We start from the raw sequence: 18912 nt of genomic DNA on the forward strand, positions 1-18912 counted from the left end.
CCATTATAATGTGAAAAGAGACATAGAAAATATGTAAATGAGTGCTTATGCTGTGTCTCAGCATAACTTTATTCAAAATCCGGTGGTGGGTCCGTGGCCATAGTTTGCAGCCCTCTGCTCTAGCCCATTTACAAATTGCAGTTGAATTGAGGGCTCTGTTACTTTGGGTGTTATTTGAGGCCTCTCATTCCATCTCCATTTACCCACCCATGGACCCACATCATTCTATGTGCTGGTAAACACTTAACAACTAACACTCAAGGAGAAGTATGTACAGACACATATATATAATTAGGTATGTGTGTGTGTGCAATATTATAAATTTTACTAATACAACGTATGTGTGGCACATAGCTTACAAATAATAATAAGGCATACTCTGTGCTCATTGTAAATTACATATAGCCCATTGATTCTCAGAGAATACACTCAGAGATTTTTGCCAAACTCTTTTATCTCTAGCCAATCTGTGGTTGCAATGACAAGAAACAACTGTCCTTCAGCATGAATGGAAGTTGGAACTTGATTCATTTGTAAAGGGCATGGGCAACTTCATTACTGAATTGGATGATAGTTTTCAAACACTAGAATATTTCCCCAATTCTTTAATGACTACAAATATAATACCCTTTGAAGTTTAATCTACATTATGAATATTTCTTCCTCCTTCACTTTCTTAAGTCTAGAAAATCCACAGTAAATCAAGCAGTTTTGTGTAATGTTTATCAATAGATTTCCACATGTAAATGCTCCCACCATGGGTGATTTCAAGCCATCAACGTGATGCCACTGAGAGCAGAGTTGAGAGGACAGTGGACAGTAGCCATCAGTAGATAGTGATGAGGCTTTGGCATGATAGGGGATTCGTGGGATCTGGAGCCAATGGCCAAGAAAGAATTCTTGAAGATGTCTTTGTTGAAAACAGGTGACTATATTAAAGCACCGGGACAGGACCCGTGGGGAGGAAGAGCTGTGCTGGAGTTGTGAAGAGTGGCTAGTTAGATACTGTGAAGTTGGGGAGGTAAAGTCTAAAGGAAGGCTTCCAGAGGGACTTTGATATGCTAAAGAGGACTCTTAAGCTACTTGAGGCCTTGCTATTGTCAAGCTAAGGTTGTTTTTCCCTCTAGCAAAGCATTAACATTAGGACAAAAGGGGTTCCTGAAGAAATGTTATTTTCTGTATTTGCCAACGGGCTGCAGGTTATAAGGAAATTTAATTTTACCTGCCATTTCCTTCTTCCTTCGTTCCCCATATCACTATGGAGGGGTTGGGGCTCCAGGAAACTGAGTCTACAGGTTTCTGGAGATTAGGCTATTGTTCAGATTGCTTTTTTATTGTATTTACTAAGATATCTGCAAACTGATAGAGACCCAAGTCCTGTTGATCTCTATCATTTAACCCTTTGTTTTCTTTCCTTTGTCCTTGGGCAGCCAGGAGTGCCTGAGGAATTATACACACATCCCACTTTGGGGGGAGGGGGGAGGTATGCTAGCTTGGATTTGGCTCTCAGCTTGCCCCACACTCCCTCATCATATAGTATGTCACTGGATCCATAGACTAGATATAAATAACCTCCCCCAAAGCATAGATAATGACAAAATACAGTAAAGTGATTAAGAAGTGATGATTTTTGAGTATTTGTTACCTTTGTTCTCAATAGAATTTATTTACTTATAAGCTTTTATCATTTAAGTTTTAATAATGGCTATGTTTTACAACCATTTTTCAAAGTTCCTGGAAACGTTTTCAATCAATATACCAATGCAAAGTGGACCTAGCCACCACTGTTTATTGGGAATCATATAGGGCAAGGACTATCTTTTGGGATGGGTATACTTTAAGAGAGATGCATTCATCACTGTATGACCAAGACTCAGACCTTACAATGTGCTCTGTCCCCCACGCCACAACTCCTTTTTATCCCAGCAAAGCAAGCCCATCTCTGAGTAGAGCCTTGGTCCCCCTCCCCACCTCAGCCAGAACTAGACATCACAATCAGGGGCTCTTTATTAGTTTATTTCTTCTCAAGGCCCACTCACAAGAGTGAAGGTGTAGCTGCTTATTTAATAAATCAAACTGTTTTTCTGACTAAATATTGCTAGCCAGCAAGCAGTTACCATTTAAATTCTCAATATGCTAAAAAGTCATTTATCCAAGAGAGAGTTAAAAAAAACCAATATCCTGTATTTAAAAAAATTCCAGTACTCAGGCAGACACCTTCTTTATCTCTAACATCTCAACCCCCATAGTTAGATGATGGCAAACAGGGCTTTACACTATCATAGCCTCAATTTATAAAGAGTGTTTACAAATCACTAAAAAATATGCAAAGCACCCTAGCAGAGAAATCATCAGAGCCTAAAAAGACAATTCATAAAGAAAAGATATAAATAACCAGCAAACAGAAGATATTCCATCTTCATTAAACCAAACAAAATAAAAATTAAAACATGGGAGGGTAACTATCATGAGAGCAAGCCAACAATCAGAAGTCCCGGAGATTGAGACCATGGTATTCTGCGCCCGTGACCACAGTGTGATTTGGTGAAAAGAACATGAATGTAGTAGTAAGGTCTGGGTCCTGATACTGGCTCTACCAGCTACAGACACTGGCTGGGAGACCTTGTAGGCAATAATATTCTCTCATAAGCATGTTGTGAGCACCTGATGGGAGTGAAATTTTCTAACACAACCTGGCAGATAGTGGGTTGTCATGGAAAATCAGGTCCCTGTCTCCTGCCCCCCCCACCCCATCCTTCTCACTCACCTGCAGTAGTTCTAACCACAGCCTTTAGGAACTGATCCATTTGCCCTTCGGGAAAGTTCCAGCCCAGAGGTAACTGGCAGAGACCTGCCCTAGTGCCTTTGAGAAAAATTAAAGAGGCTCTGCTTATAGAGAACCCAGGAATTTGGAAACAACAGAATCCAGGGTTGCTGTGCTGGGGACCAAGCTGGATAACCGGCCAGTCAACGGACTGAATGGAGAAACCCTTTCAAGTCTTAAACTCAGCAGGTACATTTCTATTCTTTCTTCTTCTTAAGCAATGTTTTCTTCCCAAACAAAAGAAACCAAACCTTGCTAACCAACAGCTTGCTTTTGAAACTGCTGTGAGGAGTTAACTACACCACAAACCGACTGGCTTTTCAGTGGCCTTTGTGTCCGTGCCCGGTACATTCTCCGGGGTCAGAGCCATTTTAGAAGTTCTCACACATCTTGGCTTTCTTTGGAGCTCAGCCCAGGCACCTGACTCCACCTGCTCACTTCTGCAGAAGCCCATCTTTGGTTCTCTCCTTAGCACAGACGTGAAAGTTGAAGCGGGGGTGAGATCAAAGAAGTTCAGGAAGAATGAATTTGAGCGCGTTTGTCACAACCTGCAGAGTTAGCTGTCAGGGGCACAGACAAGCCATAAAGATCAAACCTGAGCCATAGTCAGGTTGACAAGGTGGTGGTGGGAGGGAGAAACAAGGCTGCCACATGAACTTGGGGTCTGGGCACAAGAAGTGGGTGTTGGGACCTGTTTTGGGTGAGCCCAGGGGAGAGTGTCTGGCAGGTGTGACCTGAGTTCAACTGAGCCACTTGCTGGTCTGGTCACAGAATCTCTCTCAGCCTCCATCTCTGCAGGTGTGTGATGGGAATCACAGTATTTACTGCACAGGCCTGGATGAGATTCAAATGTAGGAAGATTTTATATGAAAAAAAAATGCTTCATGGGATTTTTAAGGGATTCGATTGGTCTTTGACCATAGCACCTGAAATATTAAAAGCACCAACAAGTATTTCTTGATGTTAAGCCGTGTTGGATCCTATCCTATGTGTCAAATGTCCCCAGTTCTGCAACTCTGCCTTATCCTATTATATAGTATCTTATAAAGGTGCTGCACGCACTTGGAAGGAAGACCAAAAAAAGCCCAGGGTAAAAGGTTCTTTTCAAATATTACTCATGCTAGTTCATGCCTTCTGCCTCCAAGCACACGTAATGATTACATTTCACTCCATCAGTGTCACCCTGGACCTGTCTGTGCCTCTCCAGATTGGCTCAGCCTCTCTGGTGAAGGCTGGGCTGGGACACAGTTGTTCTCACACAGGGCGGAGCTGCAGTGGCTCCGGGAGTCAGGCTTTTCCCAGCAGGACCTGGGGGGGCTGTGGCTTTTCTCTCCACTTCCAGAAGGGATGTGACATCTGGGCTCCCCAGGATGGAGCTGCCTGGAGGGGGCAGGTGACATACCAGAAAGTACACAGGGAGGAGGGGGTTGCCCAAAAGAGAGGGGAGATTAGCTCCCACCCTTCCTGAAAGTCTTTGAAGGATGTCTCTGCTGTTTTGTTGTTAAGCTGCAGCCTGCTGGGGGTTTGTCCCAACCCCCTTCCCTACCTTCCCCCTCACCCCCATCTTGTTTCCCTGGGGTCCTACCTCCTAATAAAGCCTCAGCCCCCAGGCTTAGCCCCCGACTCCCATTTTCTAGGGAACCTGGTCTAAAACACATGTTCAAGTGGCCCATCGAATGTGAGTTTCAATAATCTGGATGCAATATTGGAGAGGCAGAGATGACCAAAAGCATCATATGTAGAACTGGTCCAGTGTGACTCTGCTGTGGGCAGACAGACAAAGCTTGCCTTGGGACGTGGACATGCGGTGTGAAGGCTTTCATCTCTCCCGCCCCAAGTGCTGAGCACTTTGAGCACAGTCCATGAATGGTTGTTGGATGACTGAATGTGCGTGCATCCATGAACCTTGTTTATTTTATTAAATGTTTTTAATGTATTTCTGAGAGAGAGAGAGAGAGAGAGAGAGAGAGAGAGAGACGGTGTGAGCAAGGGAGGGTCAGAGAGAGAGGAAGACACAGAATCTGAAACAGTCTCCAGACTCTGAGCTGTCATCACAGAGCCCGATGCAGGGCTCGAACCCACGAACAGTGAGATCATGACCTGAGCCAAAGTCAGACGCTTAACCGACTGAGCCACCCAGGCGCCCCCCATGAACCTTGTTTAAATCAAGAGCTCGTAGAATTTTAATCGGTTCTGTTTTTGGCTCTGCACACTCAGTAAAACATTTAATAATCGGTTAAAAGTGGAGGAAATTAGTCTCTCCTATGTGACTATATTTTTACTTTTTTCACCATCTAAAGTTCCATGGTTTTCTGATTTCCTTTCATTTAGCTCTTTCAGGCATTTCTTCCTACGAGGAGCGCTGTTCTTGTTTTATTGTTCTTTTACTGACTTCTGTTTAATTGACATCTGTTTTGGGCTCATCTCCGCTTCCAAGATGAGTTGAAATTTTGCAATCTGTGATCCAGGGCTCAATCTATCTTGTCCTGACGGCTAGAAAGAAAGTCAGATTTCAAAACACGTGCCTTCTATATTGTCTTTCAAGTTTGTCACTGAACTCTCATTTCTGGAAAGTGCAATTCTAGAGTATCATTCCTGCTTCTCTCTTTTTTTTTAATATTTTTATTTATTTCTAGGAGAGAGAGAGACAGTGTGAGCAGGGGAGGGTCAGAGAGAGAGGGAGACACAGACTCTGAAACAGGCTCCAGGCTCTGAGCTAGCTGTCAGCACAGAGCCTGACGCGGGGCTCGAACCCACAAACCCCAAGATCATTACCTAAGCGAAAGTCAGACGGTTAACCGACTAAGCCACCCGGGCGCCCCAGATTCCTGCTTCTCTTGAAACAGAACTGAAGAGGGGCTTCTGGGTGGCTCAGTCAGTTAAGTGTCTCACTTGATCTCAGCTCAGGTCTTGATCTGAGGGTCCATGCTAGTCACGAAGCCTACTTAAAAAAAGGGAGAGGACAGGGTTGGCATCCTGGGTGGCTCCGTCAGTTAAGTGTCCTGATTGCTAGCCACCAGCTTGCTGGTAATGATCTTGCAGTTTGAGCCCCACATCAGGCTCCACACTGACAGTACAGAGCCTGCTTGGAATTCTTTCTCTCTCCCTCTGTCTGCCCCTCCACTGCTTGAGCTCTCTCTCTCAAAATAAATAAATAAACTTAAAAAACAACAACAACTGAAGATTTCAGTAAAGTTTCTGAACAGTCACTATACACACAAGCTATCCAAAAGTCCCACTTCTAACCCCATTTGCTTTGCTATGACTCAGTGTTTCAGTTGGTCTTCTTGCCTCCCTTCTCACCCAAGGGAGTGGTACCATCCCCAGGTCTCCTGGCTCAAGAAAAACACAAACATTCCTACTTTAGGTAGGTGAGGGGACAGTCCAACTGCCGTTGTGTATGGTTATGAGTCATGGCATTGTCCAGTCGGTTTCATATCTCCTGATGGTGAACGTAACAAAAAGATGAGATTTTTCTTTACTATTTCATTTTTGCACATAATATGCTAAATGTGGTTGAAAATGAAAAATCAAATGGCATGGGGAAGAGAAAGAGCTCCCCTGAAACTCCTCTCTCACATTCTTCCACCATCAGCCTTTAGGTACAAAGATGTATCTGGAGGTTCGTGCTGCCAACACTGGGCAGCCACAGCCATGGTTAAATATATAAGTGCATTTAATTTTTGAACATTTGACTTTACTACTTTTATTTTCTAGAAACATGTCATGTTCAAAAAGACATCTATATTTCTATTTGGTGTTTTGTTTCCTACATTTTATAGAGTTCTAACCATGCTGCGTTCATAACTTAGTGTTTCTTTTGATTACTTGCATATCAAGTATCTTTTAATGTCATTATATATCCTTTGTAAGCAGCATTTTATTTTTTTAATAAAACTTTACCAAGTAGAAACACCATAATTTATTTAAGCCATGCATCTATTGTTGGACATGCTGGTTATTTTCCTTTATTTTTTCTTTCTTTTTTTGCTATTATAAATAGACAGCTTAGTGCAAAAGGCTTTCTCCTAAATTTAAAATTATTTCCTGAGGCTCATTCACCAAAAGTAAAACACTGGGACAAATAAGAGATGGAAAGCAGATCTACTTTTGACGCATTTTACAGAATTGCTTTTCACAATAGTTGAACTAATTTATAATCTCACCAGGCACTCAACTGACCAGCTCTAGAGGAAATAAATGGTATCTCTCCTTAATCTGCATTGTGATAATTACTACTGAGGATGAACACTTTTCCAAATGTTTGTATGCAAAGTGTGTGGGGGGGGGTTGGAAAATTACCATTTCTGTTTTTGTCTCAAGAGGTCTCACTGATGGTGTTACTGTTTTTTTAAAAATTTATTTGTTTTTGAGAAAGAGTACAAGTGGGGGAGGGGCAGAGAGAAAGGGGGACAAAGGCTCTGAAGTGGGCTCTGTACTGACAGCAGAGAGCCCCCATGTAGGCTCCAACACAGAACCATGAGATCATGACCTCAGCCGAAGTCGGACGCTCAAACGACTGAGCCATCCAGGCTCCCCCTCACTGCTGAGAAAGTATTCCAGGTAAAATACAGATGTAATAGCTCACCATGTGTCATAATTCCTATAAATATATTTTCTCATGTGCTTTTTGATCTTTAATTTTTTGAAGATAATCTTAAAATTTTCTTTCAGACTTTTGATAATTTCTTTTTCATTCCCAGTTTGTTTATGATTTGGTTTTCTCCACAATGGTGTTTTTATTTATTTGTTTGTTTGCTTATTTGTTTTTTAGTATAAGGTAAATCTTTTTTCTAGATTGCTAACAAATTACCAAATCAGAGACAGAATTGAAATGTTAAAAGATGCTATAGAATCCTAGTCCAGCCAAGTGTCTTGCTTGCTCACAGAAGTCTTTTAAATGCTGATTGACATGTTGACAGTCAGGTCAATGGAGTAATGATTGTGGCTTGTGCTGTAGGGTATTTGCTGAATCTGGGGAGCCCACCTAGCGAGTTTTATAGCAAGTGCATAAAGCTGGGACCTCAGGGCACAAAAGGAAAAAAAAAAGAAGAAAGAAATCAATGGGAGAACATATAAAATGAGTGGTTCAAAGTAAATCCAACTCTCAATAGTTTCAATAAAGGTAAATAGACTAATTGCTTCACTTTAGAAGACAAAAATTGTCATGTTACATTTTAAAAAACATATTTGCTGTTGTGCCAAGTGTGTTTCTCATGGCCACCAGCCCCATTCATTGTCTCTTCTTCATGCCACTCTGCCTTCAGAGGCTGGCGTAATCACAGACTCTTTGCCTATGGCTTATGGTTAAGTTCAGCCAAGGTGAAACTCCAGAGTAAAATGGAAGGACAAAGAAACTTTATTTATGAGTTTCATTTTTTCCTCCAGCTGCCCTCAGCAGCCAGCGTCCCCTAGGTCACGGGCAAGAATAAAGTAACCTAAGGGCTTAATACCCCTTCTGTTACTGGCCCCACTGTTGGGAACTCCACTACCCAAAGTTGTAGCTTTATTTTGCTCTGCTCACACCTTTGTAAACCATCTCTTTATTAAAGCCCCCTTGGATTATCCCTGTTTAATTATGCTGTCTGCTTCCTGCTGGGACTGACCCAAAGAACTATGAAGAATGGTCTCTAAGACAGAAAAACAACAAATAAACAACCAGAAAAGTTAAAAAAACAAAGCAGATGGAAAAAGACATGCCAAGCAAATACCAACCCAAAGAAAGCTGGTATAGTTATATTAACACCAAACAAACAGAAATGTGACAGAAAGCATCATTAGCTCTAAAGAGGATTACTACACATTGATAAAAGGTTTGGTTCAGTACTAACATGGCCTCAAAACATAGAAAGCAAAAAACTATCAAAACTACAAAGAGAAAAAGGCGAAGTCACACACTAGGTAGGAGATTTAACATGCTCAAATATATTTAATAGATAAAACAGGATTCAAGAATACAGGATTCAAACATCCCAACTGACAAGTTATGTCTAATGGGTCTGTTGGAACGCTGTATCCACCAACCGAAGAATAAATGTCTTTTCAAGCATAAATAGGATATTTATGAAAACCGGCCACTTAGTGGGCTGTTTGGCAAGCTTCAGCATATTTCTAAGGATTGGTAGTATATAAACCCTGTTCTCTGACATTACATTTAAGTTAAAAATCAAAAGAAAAAGATGACTAGAAAAAGCCCATATACATTTGAAAATTGGAAAATGCTTCTGAATAACCCATGTCTCAAAGGAAATAGATTATAATTTAAATTAGAAAATATATAGAACTACATGATAATAAAAATAGTACATATCCAAACAAGTTGAATGCCAGTAGAGGAGTGGAGAGAGAGAAATTTATGTATTAGGAAAAACAAAAGGCTAAAAATTAATGTGCTAAGCATCTAGCTTAAGATGGTAGCAAAAGACCAGCAACATCATTGCAAAGAAAGTGGAAAGAAATATTTTTTTTAATAGTGGAAATTAATGAAATAGAAAGCAAAGATATGGAAGAAAGAATCAAGAAAACCATAAATTAGTTGTTTGAAGAGACGAATAAAATTGATAAACCTGTAGGGGGATCAATCAAGGAAAAAACTGAGAATATATCATTTCAGGGATGAAAATGAAGAACACTATTCTACATCCTGGATACATTAAAATCATTGTAAGAAGGTATTATAAACTTGTGACAAAAAGAAAAAAAGAAAGACAAGAAATTTTAAGTGAGATGAGCAAATTCCAAGAAAAAAAAAATACAACTTAGTAAAATTGACACAAGAAAAAAATAAAGATTGAAATTATCCTGCTAAATTGATTATACAATTTAAAAGAAAACTCAAGAGGGTGTCTGGGTGGCTCAGTTGGTTAAGTGTCCGATTTTGGCTCAGGTCATGATCTCATGCTCACAGTTTGTGGGTTCGGGCCCAGCATCGGGCTCTGTGCTGACAGCTCAGAGCCTAGAGCCTGCTCCAGACTCTGTGTCTCCCTCTCTCTCTGCTCCTCCCCTGCTCACGCTTTGTCTGTCTCTCTCTCAGAAATAAACAAACATTAAAAAACTTTTTTTAATTAAAAAAAAATAAAGCTGAAGGATAACAATTCACCAGATAGATGAACTGGCAAATTACACTAAACATTCAAGTGGAAGAAATAATATCAATATTCCATAAACTCTTTCAGACAGTAGAAAAAAGGGAAATAGTCTCCAGTAGTTTAATGAAACCTGTATATCCTTGGTGCCAAATCCCAACAGCACAGTATGAGAATGTAGAATTTCAACCAGTCTCACTTCAGAGCAGAAATATGAAAATTTCAAATTCAATGTTAACAAACTAAATCCAATAATATTAAAAAGGTTTCTCTTCTTATGCCTTTTTTGGGAGGGAGAGTATTAAATAATTTTGAATATTTTATTTATTTCATTTTTGGCTTTTTAGCTATATTTGTGTGTTCACACTAAGGATTATGATATGTATCCTTAATATATTACAGTTTACTTAGAATTAATATCTCATGGGCTTCACACTTCGCAAATGTAAGAGCCTAACGACAGTGTCATTCTATTCTGACACTCCCCACTTTGTGCTATAATTGTGTCATATATTTTACTTCTCTCTATATTACCAACTCCATTTCTATATCAACAACTCAAAAGCAGTCTTTGTCTTTTTAAGAAAGTAAGAGAAGGGGTCACCTGGTTGACTCAGTAGGTTAAGTGTCCAATTTTGGTTCAGGTCATGGTCTCGAACCCCATGAATTCGATCGACCCTGCATCGGGCTCTGTGCTGACAGCTCAGAGCCTGGAGCCTGCTTCAGATTCTGTGTCTTCTCTCTCTGCATCTCCCCCACTCATTCTCTCTCTCTTTCTCAGAAGCAAACATTAAAAAAATTTTTTCTTAATAAAAAAAGAAAATAAAAAAGCTACTCTTTGTTTTATTACATATTTACCATTTCTGGTGTTTTTTATTCTTTCCTATAGATAGTTTTTTATCTGGAATCATTTTCCTTCTGCCTGAAGAATTTCCTTTATCGTTTCTTATCATGTTGGCCTGCTGGCCATGAGTTTGCTCAACTTGGGTTTATTTCAAAAAATGTGCTTATTTAAGCAAATTTTATTTTATTTTTTAAATGTGTGTGCTTGCACCTTTGTTGACACATTGACTTTGTGCTTTGAGGAAATCATCATAATGTTTCCATGTATCTACCTAGTTTTAAATAGTATTTTGATTGAATACGGAATTCTGGGTTGGCAATATGTTCTTAATTTCAGCAGTGTAAAGATATTATGCTTTGCTCTGATCTCCGTTGTTTCTGAGGGGAAGTGTTCACATTTACTATGTAAATGTTGGGTATATCTGAGCCACCTCATACACTGTGATGATATTTCCTTTCTCATATTGTGCAAGCTAGCAAGTTTGGCCATAAAAAAAGTGAATAAAAAACAAAAAATATGTTTCTGTAGTCCAGCACACAGAACTGTCAATCAGCTTTTTAGTGCCTCACTGCTGAATATATAAGGACCCACAAGGACCACCAGACATTTGAGGAAATTATCTAACGTTAAAACAGAAACCATCTCCAACAGAGAAGAAACTTGGAGGGGAAGGGGCAAGGCAGAAACTTTAGGAAAACTGTAATTGGTGCTTTTTTTTAAATGTTTATCTAATTTTTGAGAGAGAGAGTGCTAGCCAAGGAGCAGCAAAGAGAGAGGGAGAGAGAGAATTCCAAGCAGGCTGACTCAACTGACTTTAACTGGTATTATAAAATAGAAAAATTTAGTTCCCCTGCATAGGGAGAACTAACTGTTTTTCTTCTGTGTTGTCTTTACTATTCACATAGAACATTCTACCTCTGACACTGCTGGTCACCAAATGTGTGGTTTTCCCCCCACAACAAGCAATTCTCAGTCACACCAGTTGGATGTCCTACAATTTAGCTCAGTTCTGACACTATCTACCTAGAGATAGCGTCAGATCCCACAGCTTAAGTGCTCAGTCCCACAAGACTGCCCCCTACCCCCCCACCCATACACACTCACATACACTTCAGATGCCAGTAACAAGTCCAGGGTATCATCTGTGCTTTTGACCTACCAGCCATAGATTGCTGCTCTAAAGACCTCCTTTTGGGATGCAATTAATTTGGGAGAACGACTCCCAAAATGCAGGGAAACTCTTATACTTATCCATTTACTAAAGGAAATGGTAAAGGTTACAGATGAATAGCCAGATGAAGAGATACACAGAGTGAGGTCTGGGAGAGTCCTGGGAGCAGGAGTTTCCATCCCTGCAGAATTGGGGTGTGTCATTCTCCTGGTGTGTTAAGTGTTTGCCCACCTAGAAGTTCACCAAACCATATACTGTTGGGATATTAAGGAGGGTTCCTCCTATAGTCACTAGCTTTATTTTTAGCCCCTCCCTAGAGAAGTGGGGAGCAGGAGTGAAGATTCCAAGCTTCTAATCTTAGCTTAGTCTTTTTGGTGCCCAACCCTCATCCAGGAGCCCACCCAGAGTCACCTCCAGAGAACACAGGATATTTCAGTGCTCTTATCACTTAGGAATTTGCAAGGGTTTTAGGAGTTCTGAGTCAGGGACAGGGTCAAAGACAAATGTTACAAGAGATGTTCCTATTGTCCTTATCACTTAGGAAATAACAAACAAGGGTCTCAGAAGCTCTGTGCCAGGAACTAGGGCAGAGACCAATATATAAATTCTGTTATCTCACAAGTGTCCTCAGGGATGAGAAGAGAAAGATGGGATTTGAGCATTTCCTATCTAACCTTAAGGTGCCACTAAGGAAAATGCTATTTTGTGCATTGGACCACGATTGTTCTTTACCAAACGCGTACTTGTTCTACCCTTCACCTAAATGAATACTGGTGCTTAGGATTCTTTGATCCTTTTCCGGGTACTGAAAATACCATCTTTAATGGTTTTTATGATTATAGTCATAGGGAAGATTCTCTTCATCTTCCCTGTTTTGCACCGGGCTCTGAAGGAAACATGCACAGGTGTGTGTGTGTGTGTGTGCACATGTGTGCACATGTGGTGGCCCACATGTGTGGACACTCTTCCTTGTACTTTCCACGTCATTTCCTAAGTTCCCTTTATTCTCCTCCCTCTTAGTTGCCATAATGTGGACCTAAAGTGCATTTTTAATTATGTGTTAAATTTATTGAGTAAATGTTGGAGTTTCTCTCTGTCTATAATACACACACGTGTGTGTGTATACAATATTTCATATAATAGCTTTATTGAAATATAGTGAAATATAATCCACATACCATAAAATCCTCCCTTTAAAGTGTTTTTGTATATTTTTATAAACATATGAGGGTGAGCTTTTATATTCCTTTTACCAAAACCTCTTCATTAAACTTCATAAACTTTGTAGGTCAGGTTCACTGGCCCTCACGTGGAAAAAACTTCCACTGGGGGGTGAGACTTAAATGTATTCCTTGATTTGTTTTTTTTTTTAGGCCTCTCTTTCTTTACTATGTTTTGACTAAAGAATTTCTCCTGCATGTTTTCAATATAAGGGTGGGGGAGGATTAATAAATTCTTTATTGTTAATAACTTCTTACGGCCAAAGAAAACCCAAGAATTCAAAAGTATTAGCTCAGAGTTCTTAGCCTAACAAAAACTTTCCTCCACTTCTACCCTCTTTGTGTCCAATTGTAAATTCCCCTCTCAAGGATTTTTAATGCTCCATTCAAAATACGAGGCACAGAAAAGCTTTATTACTGCTGGTACTTTCCTATTGGCAAATTCAACTGTAGTCTTCCTTAATTCTGGCTCTTCCTTTGAATAATAGGAATAATCCTGTTTGTTCATTACCAATTCAATTCATCAAGGGGAAATGCTGCACTGAAGATAGTGAATGATGATAAAGCCATTTATTGGCATTAGCCAGGATTATTGTGTGCCTGGGACACAATTACCGTTGCCTGGGCTTTGCTGGTGACATCTGGAGGCAGAGTCCTGGCAGTGCCCACCCCAAGGGGCTAAGCAGGTGGATTTGCTGTTCGTTCTTTACAATTTTAGGATGCTGATGGAAAGAAAAACCAAAGAATTTGGATTTGGTTGTTTTTTTTCCCCCCCCCCCCCCCACTCCCTGCTGGAAATTAAGGAATTAATGGAACTGCTTGGTGTTTTTGTCCGGGTAAACTTGAACAGGCATGCTAATGTCCTGAATAGTAAATAATGCCTTCTGGCCAAATGCTTTGTCCAAAGCAGGCCAACCTTTTTCAATCCTCCTGCCCCTGGACAGCAGTTCTGTCTGTGGAACCAGTCTCTGGTCTGGGGTAGCCCCGACTATGTTCTCTTTCTACTTTTCCATGGTTCTTCCACACTTATGTGTCTCATCTCCCCAGGGGCAAGGGCAGACTCTGGGGATGGTGAGCGTGGAGGGAGCTGGCACTGGGGACCTGGTCACACACTAGGACCTCTTTCTACCTCCCTGGGCCCCTCCTCATGTGACCAAGGTTATAGCACTGTTTGCAGTTGCAAATTGGAAACAACCTAAATGCCCATCAATAGGGGACTGTTAAATGACTCAGTGTTTCTCTGCTGCAGGGATGGGAAGTTCACTGAGGTCCCTTATTAACAGAAAAAGCAAGGTGCAGAAGGTGCTAGTATGTGTGTTGATAAAGGGGACAGGACAAAATATATATGCTCATATTTGCTTGGTAAAGAATAAAATTCTTCTGGGAGCACCTGGGTGGCTCTGTTGGTTAAGCGTCTGACTACGGCTCAGGTCATGATCTCTCAGTTTGTGGGTTTGAGCCGTGTGTCAGGCTCCGTGCTGACAGCTCAGAGCCTGGAGCCTGCTTCAGATTCTGTGTCTCCCTCTCTCTCTGCCCCTCCCCCACTCATACTCTGCCCTCCTCTCTCTCAAAAATAAATAAACATTAAAAAAATTTTTTAAATTATATATGTGAAAGGTAACATATGTTGTGGCTTTAAAACAAAACAAAACAAAACAAAACAAAATCAAACAGTCCCCAAAGGAATACAGTAAAAATGAAGTCTCTTTCCTATTCCTGAACCCCAGCCTCCCCCCCACCACCTCAAGGCAGCTCCTCCTACTGGTTTCTTAAAATTCTTTTTTTATTGTTTTATTGAGATATGACTGGCAATCAGTTTTATTGAGATATGACCGGCAGTCAGCACTGTAGAAGTTTAAGGTATACAGGGACGTGTGGGTGGCTCAGTCGGTTAAGCATCTGACTTTGGCTCAGGTGGTGATCTTGTGGTTAATGAATTCGAGGCCTGCATAGGCTCTCTGCTGTCAGCACAGAGCCCACTTCGGAAAGTCTGTCCCCATCTTTCTCATTGCCCTTCCCCCCCAACAAATAAACATAAAAAAAAAAAAGTTTACAGTATATAGCAGAATGACCTGACTTACCTAGACTGGACATAGTTACCACAGAAGTTGGTTAATATCCATTGTCTCATATAGACACACACACACACAAAGATTGTGCTGACAACTTTTAGGATCTACCGCCTTGGTTCCTTGGAATTTCTCCCGCTCCCCTTCCCTCCACCAGGCGCTTGCTGATCCTGAGCTCAGAGCAGCCTCTTTTGTTTGTCCTACCAAAGCTGTATCTGAAAATATGAGTCTAATTTTAGTAGTGAGGGCTTTGGTGGGTGTTTTTAGAGACATGATACAGGGTGGGAACAGATCTTGACTCAAATGACGGCTTACAGAGCTGTGTTCCCTGTCGTGTGGTCCTTGTTCTCCCCCTTAATCAGTTCCTCCCCCTGCAGTTAACGTTCCTGTGAATGTTGAAATCTGGCTCTAATTTGGTCTTCAGCAGTTGAGAATGGATGACAGTTTATAATCAGAGATTGTGTCTTCTGCACCTGCACCCATGTGAAGTACTTCTCTTGGTGTTAGGGAAATGGTCATGCAGTGTCTGAAAGAACCAGGTCCTTTGGAAGTATGCATACTAGGAAATAGTTCAGGAATATTTTTGCAGATTGGAGGACTCACATCCTCCAGCCCTGGCCAGGCCAGGAAAGGTCCTGGTGATGCAGGGCCTGATTTGGGATGCTTGAGGGCTACGGGCTTTTGGGGCCTGGGACTTTGGTTGGCTAGAGTGTGGCTCTGTGCCATGTTGCATAACTGAATCAAAATCAGACACCATTTAGAACAGCAACAATAAGGGGTGCCTGGGTCCTTAGTTGGTTAAGTTGGTTTAGGTCATGATCTCACAGTTGGTGGGTCTGAGCCCCGTGTCGGGCTCTGTGCTGACAGCTAGGAGCCTGGAGCCTGCTTCTGATTTGGTGTTTCCCTCTCTGTGCTCCTCCTCTGCTTGCACTCTCTCTCTCTCAAAAATAATTAAACATTGAAAAAATTTTTTAAAAAAGGAACAGCACAGTAAGTTATGAGTATGGCCTGCTATAGGTTGGGTTTCAGCCCACAGGTTCCTGGAGCATGTGGACAAGCAAGAACCACTGTTGTAGAATTTAGGGAGTCCAAGGGATTCCTGGAACTGGAATAAAAGATAAAGGTATACTGACAGAGCTGACCACATGGCAAAAGTACTGTACAGACAGATATCTGAAGACAGATGGCCTGCCACTCAGAGCAAAGAAGTGGAGTGGTGTGCGCAGAAGTGACAATAAGAACACAAATCACCGAGGAAGAATCAGAGCAACAATTTCCCTCACCTCAAGCATTCCGATTGCCAAGAAACCCAATAACAGAAAATGGAAAGGAAGCCAGAGATTTTTCCCAGTTGACACAGACACAAAGCTGGCAAAGACCCTGTCCCCAGCTCAGGTCTCTGTGGCCAGTCATGAGGGTTCATTGAGGTGACTCACGGCTGCACGGGTGCTGGGGTGGAGTGGCAGTGAGTCCATTAGCATGAGCAGTATGTCCCCTGCTGGCTACACTGGACCTCGGCCCCTCATCTGCACAAGAATAGCAGCAATGGCGTCCTCCACATGGTCTCAGGGCTCTGAAGGCTGAGGACACAGTTCAGAGGGGAAGCTCAGACCCACGGCACGTGCAGCTGGGCCAGCCCCAGGCATATCTAACTTGGCTTCTAGTGTGTTTTATAACATCAAGGATTTTACCTACAACGTGCAGGCCAGGTTTCCACTTCTCTGTACCCCTGGGAAGACCCAGCAGCACGGGCCATCATTCCCATGTGGAGGTAGATGGCGAGGTCCCCATCCCACTTCATTCATGGCTGGGCACACTGCCCTTAGTCTGTCCTCCCCATGCTTCTCCCTTCCCCATGCACAATCCAGTCCCAGTGCCATTCATGCTTTTTTATTTTATTTTATTTATTTATTTTGAGAGGGAGAGCCCAAGCAGGGAGGGCCAGAGAGAGAGAATCCCAAGCAGGCTCCACACTGCCAGCACAGAACCTGAAGTGGGGCTTGAACTTACGAACTGAGAGATCGTGACCCGAGCTGACATCAAGAGTTAGAAGCCCAACTGACGGAGCCACCCAGGCGCCCCCATCCTGCCATTTTTGTGGACGTCCTCCTTACACCCAGCCTCTGGGGACATTTGGGTTTGCACTACTATTTCCACCCTACCACACATCCCCACCCACCTTGGCGGGCTACATGGGAAGGAGCCGAAGGCCAATCTTCCTGTGATTCAGGGTCAAGGATCCAAATAGCAGGACTCCTCAGTGTATGGAATCCAGCTTTCACATTTGGAAGCAAATGGGACGAGACTCAGGGCCAGGCCCCAGGTCTACCCCCTGGATAGTCCAAGAGGGCAAGGAAGCCAATTGACAGAGCCATGGTAAGAATGGAGGACAGAGAACATGGCCTGGGCAGCAGCGTGTCCTTGGTCCTCAGGTGACTAGGTGGTAGTTGCAGAGCCCCCCTCAGGGGGAGCCCTGCGCCTGGCCCTTCTGTGAGTGATGGTGGTCTTGGGCCAGGCACCTCAAGGGCTTTCTGAGGGAGGTGTCATGGCTGTCCAGTGACTCTGGGCTTGGTGTCTTCCAGGGAAATTGAGAGAATGGAGCCTCGTGTTGTACGGCACAGCGGAGCACCCATACAACACTTTCATTTCCCATCAGTCTCGCTCTCGGATGCTGGAGCTCTCAACCCCGGAGCTGGAGCCACCCAAGGCTGCCCTGTCACCGCCCCACGCTGAGGTTCCTGAGGACGAAGAAGACTACACAGGTAATGAACCTGAAGCCGGGGGAGATGGCCAACCTCGGCGAGTTTTGGTTTTCCAATGTTGGCTCTTAAAACATGGGGCTATTCCTGGCAAAAGGCGGGGATTGTGATGGTAGGTCTTCCTCCCTTCCTAGAAGTCATAATAATGATGGCAATTTACACCCACACAGCTCCTTCCACCCACGGCTCTCCTAATATCTTACAGACCAGTAAGTATGCTTCAAACCAGTAAGTATTCTCCAACCTTACAAGGCTGGGAAACAGAAGGTTCTATATGCCCAACCAGAACTGGGATTAGCCTCCTGGTTAATGAGCCCCCTCCTGGGGCACCCGCTTACCCTCAGAGTCCTTCGTCTCATGCCTCAGCCTCCTGACCCTCTCCAACCCATCCACTTTCTGTTCCTATGGCCAGAATATGGGAAGGATGAGGGTCATAATGGACCCAGGAAGATTGGGTTGAATGAGCATAGCCATATAGCTAGGAAAGGAACTCGCGATGCAGGTCTTGACTGGCCTTGAGGGCTGAGATGAAGACCCAGAAGAGGGTCTCAGCTCCTTATGTCGGTAGATAACTGATGCCACCAGAAATGACTTAAGAATCTCACAGGAGGGGCACCATGGTGGCTCAGTCCGTTAAGCATCCAACTCTTGATCTCAGCTTAGGTCTTGATCTCAAGGTCATGAGTTGAAGCCCTGAACTGGGCTTCATGCTAGGTGTGGAGCCTACTTAAAAAAAAAAAAAAATCTCACAGAAAGTAAAGATGCCTCATGCAAATCCTTCTTCTCCAGCTATACCATTGCTGGGGGCTGGGGAGTGCCCCTGGCTCTGGACCTCCAGCCCCCTGCACAGAGGCAGCCCCTTGGAGAGGGCTGTAGCCTTTTCTGGCCACTGGGCTGGGTGCAGTCATGATTAGCACATTAGGTGGAAAGCTGTTCCTTT

At 42.7% G+C, this 18912-nt stretch overlaps 1 protein-coding gene across 2 annotated transcripts in view; it reads left to right on the forward strand.

The window, feature by feature from the left end:
• Nucleotides 1-18912, forward strand: part of PCSK6 (proprotein convertase subtilisin/kexin type 6) — a 193040-nt gene that overhangs the window by 148564 nt on the left and 25564 nt on the right. The window contains exons 14-15 of one of the 2 annotated variants that reach the window (XM_039235060.1): nt 17796-17975; nt 18143-18181. In XM_039235060.1, coding sequence (XP_039090991.1) covers nt 17796-17975; nt 18143-18181 — 219 coding nt within the window. The remainder of the gene's footprint in view (nt 1-17795; nt 17976-18142; nt 18182-18912) is intronic. The other variant, XM_039235061.1, reaches the window with a different exon arrangement.

Source organism: Hyaena hyaena, unplaced genomic scaffold (assembly GCF_003009895.1).
Source record: "Hyaena hyaena isolate Hyena2069 unplaced genomic scaffold, ASM300989v1 scaffold_95, whole genome shotgun sequence".
Classification (NCBI taxonomy): domain Eukaryota; kingdom Metazoa; phylum Chordata; class Mammalia; order Carnivora; family Hyaenidae; genus Hyaena; species Hyaena hyaena.